At 37.2% G+C, this 12,076-nt stretch overlaps 1 protein-coding gene across 2 annotated transcripts; it reads right to left on the reverse strand.

The window, feature by feature from the left end:
• Positions 1 to 7,604: 7,604 nt before the first annotated feature.
• Positions 7,605 to 11,758, reverse strand: LOC113022175 (uncharacterized). 2 transcript variants are annotated; one of them, XM_080302961.1, is made up of 5 exons: positions 11,264 to 11,758; positions 10,124 to 10,374; positions 9,789 to 9,956; positions 9,573 to 9,668; positions 7,605 to 9,122 (listed from the first exon to the last, which is right to left on the reverse strand). In XM_080302961.1, the coding sequence occupies exons 2-5, from the start codon at positions 10,265 to 10,267 to the stop codon at positions 8,805 to 8,807; spliced, it is 726 nt and encodes a 241-aa protein (XP_080159087.1). In that variant the 5' UTR covers positions 10,268 to 10,374; positions 11,264 to 11,758; the 3' UTR covers positions 7,605 to 8,804. The 2 variants fall into 2 exon arrangements, with proteins under 2 accessions (XP_080159087.1, XP_026023093.2); XM_026167308.2 differs by having other exon boundaries at positions 10,124 to 11,758.
• Between the last annotated feature and the right edge of the window lie 318 nt (positions 11,759 to 12,076).

Here is a 12,076-nt window from a genome sequence, read left to right on the forward strand (position 1 = left end):
GTCAGTCATCGCTGTGACGTAAAAATCCATAGGGAAGAAGAGTTGCCTCTCTCTCCTCGGCTCGAACGGACCACCAATCGATGGTGGAGGAAATTGGTCGGTGGTGCACAGCTATGGGGTATGGAGTGAGGGGGGCTGAAACTGTTTGGTGAGGCATTAGCTAAAGATTATTTACGATCACACGTATATTTCTGCTGACACATCAGCAGTTATATCCTGGATTACTGGTCTTTCATTATTCGCCAAATGTTTCTGTTTTCTTATTTCAAATGGCAGACTTGGAATTGTATTTCTCAGTAAATGGCTACTCTGTGATTACATGCTGGAGTCCAAATGAGGATCATTTACTCATCTACATTGTCCTCTCTTCTGGGCACAGGTCTGCAAGCCCAAATGTGATGGGCTCTCTTTGCCATTTTCTCATTTTATCTCTCTTTCCTCTGACTTACTCCCTCTCCCTCATTTCCCCTGGTCTAATTTTTTTTCTTTCATTCTCTCTCCCGTTCTCTCTTATTTTCTCTCTTCTCCCAGTACCACAGAGACTTGGAGATGAGCTTATCACTTTCTGCATCACAGGACCAAGCTGTCATGCTGGCTCTGAATAAGCCACTGTGTGCGTGCGGAGAAAAAGAAGTAAGGAACAGCTTGAGAGGTATGCTCTAGAACAATACATTTTTGCTCAAGCCTTACTTTCTTTCTGGATATGTGTATGACATGCCATAATTTGATTGTATACATGCTTTTTATACTATAGTAAGGAAAAATATTCTTAATTACAAACTAGTTATCTGCACAGGCAGGAAAGGGAATGGATACAGACTCAGCGTGGCCCGTACATCCATGATGATGCAAGAATAGATACTGATATTTCAGCACGTTTTATTTTGGAAACTAAAGCATATTAAATTGGACTTTACTCTTCCTTTATCCTTTTAATAAATGAACAAAGTTACTTTTCCTCAAAGTACTTTGTGCAAAGTAAGAAAAAAAAAACCCTCTGGACAACCAATTTCAATCAAAAGGTGACTGTACAGGTCATCTGGTGGGAGGCAAGCTGTCCCCCCCCCCCACAACAATCAGTTCCACAGGCTCCCAACTGAGCCCCACGTCCCCAGTATCTCTACCAATCCCATGAACGAGTGGCACCCACCCCAGAAAGCTGGGCACAGAGACAGGGAGCTGGAGACAACACAGGATTAGCCACATTATTAACAGCCAGATGTATTCACTAATTTGACCCTATTCAATATCAAAGTGACAGTAGACTGACTCTGTCTAAATACCACTTTTTCATAGTCTTGATGCACCAAAGCTACTTTAACAATAGCAGCTGAGGTTGCAGACCTAGTCCGCATTTTTGAAGCAACCATTTCAAAGGCAACAAGTTCATTCAGTTTTTAAAATAATGCACATCCTGATCAATGTCTGGATGTCACCATTATCCTACAAGTAGCTCAATATTATTGTCACTATACTTGGACACTGGATAAATTGGATAGTTCGTCTGTAGTTTCCTGCCTGGGTATAGCACTGACTTACTTTTTTCCCCTAATCCCTTCGTATTAGTGACAAAATGCAACACATTTGGGACAGGTTTTATATTTTTACAATGCTTGCCATTTGGCTTGACCATCTTTCCATCTGTCACATTCTCAACAACTTGGTAGTTTGTTTAGAAAATATATGCAGGCAGAAGGAAAGCATACAAATAAAAAGGTCTCGGCTGGCAGATTTGAAATTAAAACCTTGTTGCTGTGAGGCACTACCCTTCAAACATTACTAATCAGCACAACATTTCGGATCTAGTCTTCTACAAACACAGCAAGGAATACTTTTTATTGCAACTGTAAATACTGTTTCTATGTTTCTCCACCCATACATCAATGTACTTTTAATGTATGATTTTAATTACATTAAATTAAAATAAAAATACAGTAAATAATAAAATTAATAGTCCACAGAAAGCTTCAGTTCCATTACCTCTTAATATTGGACCTATTTTTCGTTTTCCCTTTCTTATTACTTAAGATATACGTGGATGGATGACCATACTTAATTTACTATAACTGAATACCTTTAACAGCATTGCTCTATATTTGAACTGACAGAAGCATTAGTAGCACCGAAATAGTTTTGGTGTTAAGGATATAAACTGGCTCGCCTGCTATGTCACAGCAGAGTGCTCTGATGTCCTGTTTTCAAGCAAGCATCAACAAACAGGATCATAGTTTCTGACAGTATGAGTCCATAGTGGTTTTTGAAACTGCCATAGCATAGTGAAGCTGAGCCTCAGACTTTGTGAGTAGTTTTTTCAGCCCATAAGTTTCAGTTTTTTATAGTTACAAAGTATCCTATCCTGGGTTTGTATAATTCCAGGGAGTAATAGTTTAAGAAAAGTTAAAAGAAAACCTGTTTGCTTTGGGGCTTTTTTTTTTTTTTGCATCCCCACAAGCTGCAACAATGCAGCAGCTTTTCCTTTTGTGGTCAGCAAAAATATATATATTTACATAGTGATAATGCACCATAAAAACCTAAACAGTGTCATATAGCATTAAAAACTGAATAATGACTAGAGCATAAATAAACACAAATAGCTCCTAATAATACCATCGTACCATATAAACTTTAATGGCCTTAATGTTTTGTGACAATGCAAATATCAATATTCTTATTAGCACTGCATTTCAGCAGTTCAACATAATGAAGGCAATTTCCTAAAGCACACATATTAATCCCAATTAAAGTAATAATTTCTTTTCTTTTCAGCAGTCTAAGCAGACACATCCAGATCCCCCTCTCAATACACCACAAGGTGTTCCTATCCCAGCAGGGATCACTCCAGTATTTCCTGAGTCTGCACTGGGGCCTTCTGCTGGTAGGACAATCCTATAACTTCACCTATGAGGAGCCCAGAATGCATCCTGGTCAAATGTCAGGTCAACTGCCTCCTTTGGATGTGGAGGAGTATTGGCTCCATTATGAGTCCCTGCTGAATGACTGAGCTCCCCAAGCTATTGCTAAGATAGACTCAGAGTGCCAAGACGCCCTGCAGAGGAAGCAAAATTCAGCCAATCTGTACCCTCATTCTTTCAGGCTTTTAGTTTGTGACCATAGATGAGGTTGGGAATGCAGAAAGACTGGTGAATCAACAAATTGGCTTTCATGCTTAACGTTCTTTACTACAGATGGGTGCAGCATCAGCATGACTGCGGACACTGCATCAAACCCCGTGTCAGTCTTCCCTCACTTGTGAAGAAGACTCTGAGATATTTGAATATATCCACTTAGGGCACCAACTCATTCCTAACACACAAACCTATCCTACTTTGCCCTTTTCAGGTTGACAACCCTAGCCTCAGACTTGGAGATGCAAATTCTCATCATGCAACTTCACACTCAGTGAGGCAGGAAGTTACGGCTTGGTGAAGTCAATAGAAGCACATCATCTGCAAAGGGCAGAGAACAAATCCTGACAACACCAAACCTGACACCCTCTACCCCTTGGCAGTGACTGGAAACTCTGTTCATGGCAAAGGGCAACCCGGGAAGAATGCAACACCCACCAGGAAGTAGTGTGAGTCACTTCTGACAATGCTGTCACTACAGCTGCAGAATAGTTTGAGATAATGGGTCTAATACTGCATTCTCCCAAAGCACTGGGCACAGAAGAAGAACAAGAATGCTTTCTCCAAGTCCACAAAACATATGCAGGCTTGTTGGACAAAATGCCAAACACTTTTGATACTCTTGTGATGATAAAGAGCTGGACCACTGATCCATAGCCAGGATGAAAATCACAGTGTTCCTCCTAAATCTGTGGCAAGGAGATTGGGGGATGAGATCCCCCTGATGTGGGCACACCCTTCTCAAAAGAGGGAACCATCACCCCAGCCTGCTAACCCAGAAGCACTTTCCCAGACCTCGGGGTAGAAGTTAAAAAATCGTTACAAATCCTAAGAACCATCAAGTGACTTCATGCTGGTGTGGCTATGGGGATTACTGCTCTTTGTCAATTTATTGCTAAAATCAAACTAACTGTGCAGGAATAAAATATAAATACTAAGACCACACACAAAATAAATCACAAACAAGAGGAAAATATACAAAACCAGAGGAAGACACACAGTAGAGAACAGGTCGCAAAGAGCTATAGAAAATAAATTTCAGCATTAAATTATGGCTGCTCCACCTGACTAACAAGTGACAATGGATGCTACACCCTGCCCTTTACAATTAATTGTAAATTCCTTACAAAAAATACTGAAAGCTACCAAGTTTCATGGTTTGTTGTTTAAACTGCACAGTATTCTCATACAGCTTCTAAATGGCAAAAAATAATTTATTGTCAGAGACATTTCACAAGATGAATTGCCCACTTAAGCACATATATATCTACTATCTGATAAAAGAAAAAAAGAAAAAACCTTAAATGAACTGCATTGCTTATTCAAGCTCTGAGGTTTTTCCAGTTCATGAAACGTAATTTGCTGAACAGTACTTCACCTAATCTTTTTCTTCTCCTCTGGCCTTCTTCATCTTTCTCCATCTTTGACAGAGGAACTATTACATATTCATGTTAATAATATACTTTCTAACACAGAAATACATCTACTATACTAGTAACTAGCAAACATAGTTGAGTTGAACATCAAATAAGGCCCGATTTTTATATTATATCTTATTTAAAAACAGTGGTTATTTTTTAATTATTTAATTATTACAGGGTTACATGCATAAAACAACATCTTGTCTCTGTTAGCTTTTTCAGTCAAATGTTTTATAACTTAAAAAACTCATCATTAAATTCACTAATTATTTATTTTTATAAATGCCCACTCACTATTGGATAGCAACTCTCTGATTATAAAAGCCTCAATTCTTGGTGACATGCACTGAAATATTTCTTAAAATGTGGGGCAATTGCATATAGTGCCATAATAGATAGCTTAAATGCTACACATAAAAATATAAAGTGCTGTAAATGATAATGAAGTAACTAATTATATAATAAAGTCAATTATGCACAGTTGTAAAATGATACTGCACAAACTAATGTACAACATAAGTTAATATCATATTCTACACAACTTAAATACAAGTGCAATGACTATAGTTACAGTAGGTCTGCACTTGGTTTGGCTCTGTACACGTTTTGTGGTCACCCAGTGCCGAGTGAGAGTATGTTCCAAATTTCCAGTTTGGGTGAGCCTGTGCCCTCTGCAGCCTCTGATTTTTGTTCTTGGCTGATAGGAGAGTAACCCAATGTGGCCATCTGCTGCTGTAGCACATTTGCTTCAAGGTTAAATGTGAATTCTCAATTGTTTTTCTGCACCCCAGTTATCAGTGATAAAGACTGGTAACATAGAAGAACAATGTGTAAAAATACAGCTCTATACGCATTACAAAAGCAGGTTGTTTATCAATTAATTGTTTAATGAGAGAGAATAAGTTGAGGGTTGAGGGTATGCATCATTCCATTGGAGAGTCAAACTGACTCTATGATGTCCCTGCATGTCAGTCAGATGCTATACTCATATTTTTGGATTATTTGTTAGGGTCATAAAGGGTTGCGGTGGAGTGTAGTATCACACCAATCTGAACTGTAGCATTCAGGCAAGCTTTTCCTCACTGAGTCTGCCCTTAACATTTAACAGTAGCTTAAGTTCTAGCCAATCCATCTCTTGGCCTGTCTATCCGGTTGTTAAGTCTGACGTCACTAGCCGTGTCTGGGTCTAAACTCCGCTGCAGGTCCACATATCAAACGATCACTATGGCATTACTGAGAGTTGAAAAACTGTCTAAAGTCTTTCATCTTTAATAAAATGATCAGCGTTCTGCTCTACCAGGTGTAAGAATTGAGTTTAACATCCAGGCATCCATGAAAACGGAATTTATGACATTTAACGGAGTTAGAAGTTAGCAGGGAGTTAGCTCGCTAGCTTCTATCTAAATACAATATAGCATGTCCTGACTGCGGGGTTTTGGAAACAAATTAAAACGTACAGCTCTGCTATCACTTCCAGCATAAATGAAGACAGAAAACTAAACAGCAGTGACGTTTGTAGGGTTACTGAAGTTGGGCTAGCTGGTATATAATGATGTGCTAGGTGACCGCTAGCGACACAGCTATGTTAGCATAATATAAACAAGCTAACTTTTTTTCCACTCGATAAAAGTTACCGTGAGTGTTCTCGGTGGTCAGGAACAAATGTAATCGCATGGCAGGATGCTGTAAAAGGACCAAACTTCAGCCAGGAGAACAACTGAGATAATCCATCCACAATACGAGGTTAGTCATTCATATACTGCTGCATAGGCTGGGCTGTAGTTACATCCTAAGGTTTTAAAAACTGAGCTTAAATAAATGATTAGTGGTAATAAAAGCCGAGGGAGGTCAACAGGGATCACTGACTGTTTTAGGAGCTTTTTGAGATCAAATAGAAGAAAATACATAACATTAAACATGTTAACAACACAAAAGCCATATTAAACGCAGACTACTTTAGACCCGGAAGTAGGATTCGTCGCGTCATCACTGAACAACCGGATACCTTGCTTGCTAGCTGCTTCCAGACTATGTGTTGTGACTTGTGACCAACAGAAATAAGAGCAACTATTTCATCTGAAATACTCAAAACAAATAGTCTTGCATCAATAATTATGCTATGATCAATTCATCACCTGCTAAGTTTTAGACCTATACTATACTTACACTATAGGCATTTCTAAAAAGGGCTTAATAACAAAACCTTTGGGTAAAGTTTTAGTATTTTGCAAGTCTGTACCAGCTGTAAACCAGTGGAGCAGTAAGTAGTTAAAGTCAGTGCATGCTTGCAAAACCACAATTTTTAGAGGTGTTACCTATCAAAGTAGCTGTCTAAGTCTCTTAAAAACATGAATTTACTGTATGTCACTACACAAACACCATATAGCATAATAATTATACAAACTTCATAAAAAAATCTTTCTTCAGACATTTTCATGATCATATCAAGTTAAAATCATTGTTCTTCCTGAACATATTTTATATTAACTGGATAACTGTAATATAATTGTATATCTCTTGAGGCAAGTGTCACCCGTGTGCAGTATTGGCCATCTGGGTAAATCTTCAGTAATGGAAGAGACAATAGTGCAGAATTATTAATTGAATGAGGCACACAGGAGGAAAGAGCAAGTATGATAACATGATTAGACATTAAAGCAATGTTTGCTGGAGATGTGGTGTTTCTCTCTAAGGATTATAGAGTAATATACTCTATATGGACACTTAGCGTTTATAAGACGTAGTCCTTTATTCAGGCAGCCATTGACCTTCTGATGTCACTATTGCTACTAATGATGAAATAAACAGATGGTGTCATAGCCTGTATTTTTGGGTCATGATGCCTTGTGATTCAGGAGTCAGATGAGTCATAGGTTTAACTCTCCAGAGCTTCAGCACACTCCTAAGATTAAGAGAGTGACTATTGTAGAAAATACATTCATGTTCAAATTAATCTGATGACTCAAAAATGATATTTTGATGCAAACATCATGACTCTTGTTAGTTCTATCCACTTATTCTCTTGTGTCAGGTAGACAACATCTGCTTCACTTCACTGTAAAACCCAATAAGTTAATTTTACTCAAAACTTTTGGTGAAACTGATTACATAAAATATTTTAAGTAACTAAAACTTAAAAATAAAAGTTAAATAAACACACTTTATTTATTAGCTTTAGATAAATATTTTTAAGTACCATTGATAAATGTTTTTATGTTATATCCACATTTTTGGTTTAGTACTCTCTACTTGATATTTTGAGTTTCAAGTACAAATCTAGCTCAAGTAACTTTAAGGAATTAATTTTTAGTTTCAAAATGTTAACCATTTTAAGCTAATACAACTCAAAAATTTTAAATACAAATGCTTGTAATATCCAAATCTACTGTGTTTTGAATTTGATTTAAAAAAAAAAAAGTGCCCAAAATAATTACACTTGTAAAAACATAAGACAGAAAATATAAATTCAAGTTACAGATTTATTGAGTTACTTTGACACAAAAAGCCCAAAGACATAAATCCACCACATTTTATAGGGAATAATGTCAGAAATTTTGGCACAAGGTTACAATATTAGAAATAAAGAATTTCACAACATGTTTTAAGAGTATTCAAATTTGATTAACACATGAGTATGGCCTTTTTATTAAAAAAACAAACAAAAGGAAAAGAAAATCCTGCATTATTAGGTGGGAAAACCGAATGAAAGTAATAGTATAGTGCAGCTAATACACTGAAATATAATTGGTAACCTTTTTAATATGCCAGTACTGTGGTTATGCAAAATGCACATTTGTAGAGTGCAATCACAGTCTCAACAACAAAGCAATAAAATTTTAAATAGAAAAATACTTCTTTAGAGACATAAACAAAGTGTTATAAACCTCCTTAGCGCCTTATGTCAGTTATGAGTAGTTCAGGAGGAACGTTCCTTAAGTGACATTCAAGATCCCACCTAGAAGCCAGAAATGAGATTGTCCTTCATTTTCTCTATAGATTTACAGTTATCTGACTAAAAACACAATCAAAATCAACTAAAACACAAGTGATGATGGGGGGAAAAAAATAAATAAAAATAATAAAATCACCCCTTTTACTTTGGATGTGGCTTTTAGATAATGAAGTATGAAACAGAGTCTGCAAAGATTTCTTTATTCTATTCTCTCTTTTTATAAAAAACTTATCCAGACTTGGAAACATGATAAACTGAATTACTTGCTTTAACAGGCACTTGAGGGCTGTGTAGGAATCCTGGACATTATTCTGCTGCCAAAAGATCATTTTTAAGACTCAGCACTTTGGGCTTCAACTTCCCACCCTTCAGACCCATCAAAAATTTCTGAATAAAGTCAAAAATGTTGGCCAAACATTTTGGGTAGCTTAGGTGCAGGACGTCAGTCAGTCCAAATATTACTAGAAATGCATCAGCCAGGGTGGTGAAAACAATGATCATGTTACCCTCGACCAAAACTGCAGTCTTCTCAGGGCAGAAGAATGTTGCATCGCTGGAATTGGCTCTGATCAGGAGGAGTCCAAGTGGCACTTCACTAATATCTGGTCTATCAGAATGCATCATCTACAGAAAACAAAATTACTACATGTTAGTGCATTCCTATTTCTCTTAGTTTCATCTATACAAGTCACATTTCTGGATTATTACTAGCTCAGAAATCAATTGTTTGAACAACAAAAAAGCCACAACACACCAAGATTTGAGAAAACAAACTGACAAAAATAGTACTTTTAGTAAAGCAAAGTCATACCTCTTCGTAGCAATAACAACAGAAAGTCAATAGGAGTTATATATTTTTTTCATTTGTACAGTGATGTATGGTTGGGCTAGGAACATTATGGAAGGTCTACGCACATTAAAAACATGTAGTGTTTCCATTATGTGACATGGACACTGTTGTAGACAGATCCAAGCATGGAGATGCTTCTCAAACTCTCAAAGTGTCATAATGTTTTGAGAAATCTAAACAAGGATGCTACTAAGATATTGTTCACAACTTTGTCCAAAACTTACATCCCATGTTTTGATGAAGGTAGAGGTGTCTTCGTACAAATAGGCAGAGAGGGCATGAAGCACACCAGCACTTTGGGCATGGATATCAGCTTGTTCCTACATCACAAGAAAATTTTTATTTTAAATTATTGGCTAACCTTGGCAAGAATGGTAATTAAAATTGAAAAATTGATCAAATCAAATGAAGCTCAAAAAACAAGACAAAAACTCACTAACCTGGAGATTATAGCTTCTGAAGAGCTGAGACAGGACATCAGACATGTTCCCTGTGCAAACAGCTTTCTTTCTGAATAAGCTCTGGAGCCGGGGAGCATGTTGGTCCAGCACAGCATAAAAGTGGTTCTTCAGGTGGAGGTTTGTAATCCTGTGGAATTCTGCACAGATCTGAACACACAGGATACATTTGTGTTTACAAGTTTCAATTAGTCTATAAATCTTTGCAAAATACATCAAAATCCTTACACTCCAAAGGCATAATTTGTTCAGACAGGCCAGATAACAGGGGTTGATATAAAATACATCTTGTTAGATACATCTATATACATTCTTACCTGGGACTGGGATTTCAGAGTAGGCCAGCAATCCAGGATGTGACCTACTGGTAGGTCATCATTGATGATCTCTTTGCATTGCAAGGCCAAAGTTGTGAGCATCAGCTTTGTAATCAGGATTCTTTTCACTTTTCTCGACTTCATCTACAATCTGTAGTCTTAGCTGGTCAAGGTAAACAGCATCTTCACCCCTGAAAATTTACTTCTGCCCTGGCATGGACATAACAGTAAAACACAGAAGACAAGACAGACTACACAGAGAACAGAAAAGACACACAACCAAGGAGACACAGATGAAACATAACCAGCCCAGAACTCAACTAAACCTTAACTAATAATAACAACAATACAAGAACTTCACCTCATTTCAATATAACATAAGAAAGCAAAACTACAAAATAAACTCAAAATGCTGGTTCACAGACCCAGCCCCTGACAGATAAAAAACTAAGTCTTTCACTAATGAACACTGGGCATCAGAATAAAATAAAACGAAAAAATAACTGTTTGGTAAATATATTATTGATGGATTCACCCTTAAGCTAACCTAAAATAGACCAGGCACAACAATTTTACAGTTCAGAAGATTCTACATTTCAACTTGGTATACATAACTATTTGCAATGTAAACCAAGTTCTACCGCGTAATTATGTAATGATTATTCACTGCTTTTGTAAGTATGTCCTGTGCCTACAATTTTGCTGCCCCAGTTTTAATATGTACAACTCCAGAGAACTAAACGTAAGTTTTAAGTTCCACTAGTTAGCAAATGGGCTAGCCAATATCAATATCCACGTATGCGCTAAGTGTGAAGCAGCGCAGCAGTGCATATTGATTCAACAATTTAACCACAAGGCAGTTTATAATCTGCAAATCCAGAAATGCCTTCTAAAGACTTCTTTTAATATAGTAAGAGATTAGAAAAGTTATTAACACATTATTAGTCCCAGGGACTAATAATGTGTTATACTAAATATGAGCGTATTAGCATAATTCATGCAAACACTTTGGGGCCAAGCCGACATGGATAAAACGACGCATGCATGTAATTCTTAAATGCCTGCTAGAGTTGTACATTTATGACGATAAAAACCCATATTACAACGGAGAACTATAGTTTCAGAAAAAATAAAACTTACCACAAAGCGCTCCTGAAGATGCCGCGAAGGCGGTAAATGCAGCTAGCCAAGTGCAGAGGGTTAGCTGTTCCAGTTCAAAAGTCCGTAACATACCATAGCATGCCCTCCTTTATCCAGCGTCAAAGGCAATGCCGCAAAAAACCCGTTGACAAATGTTTTTATTTCTGTTCGGATATTAACGTTCCACAAGTTTCTTTCGGGGTAATGAGCGGGCATTCGCACTCGAAGCGAGGAATCCAAGATGGTTGCCAGCACTTCATAAAGAAACAGGTGGCGCACGTAGGTACGTACGTAGGCACGTAAGTGACGTCAGTGTTAAAACTCAAATTATTTGAGCGCAATGCTAGAAACTAATCAATATTCAAGTACTGATAACTTGAAAAAACAAAATTGTTCAAACTACTCAAAAAAATAAAGGTGTATGAACTTATAACAGGTTTTTAAGTAGTTGGAACTCATTTCATTTATCAAACTATTACTATTCGGTCTTACAGTGTTCTTTTCTGTATTGTGCAGTCATATTCCTGTTTTATTTTGATAGTCTTCTGTTTCACTTTAGCTTCCCCTGTCTTGTCAATCAGATTAGTGCCACCTTGTCCCCTCGTTATCCTCCTAGTGTATATATTGTCTGCGTATCCCTTTGTTCTTTGTCACGTTCTCCCTCAATGTAGGTAGTGGTTCTGTCTGTTTTCCTTCCTATTAGTGATTCAGTTTAATTTTGTGTTTTGTTACTGTTTAGTTGGGTCGTTTGACAGCTACATTCTATTGATCTTGGTCACAGAGGTGTGAAATATGTTTTTAAGTGTTTTGGTA

Source organism: Astatotilapia calliptera, chromosome 6, assembly GCF_964374335.1.
Source record: "Astatotilapia calliptera chromosome 6, fAstCal68.1, whole genome shotgun sequence".
NCBI lineage: Eukaryota > Metazoa > Chordata > Actinopteri > Cichliformes > Cichlidae > Astatotilapia > Astatotilapia calliptera.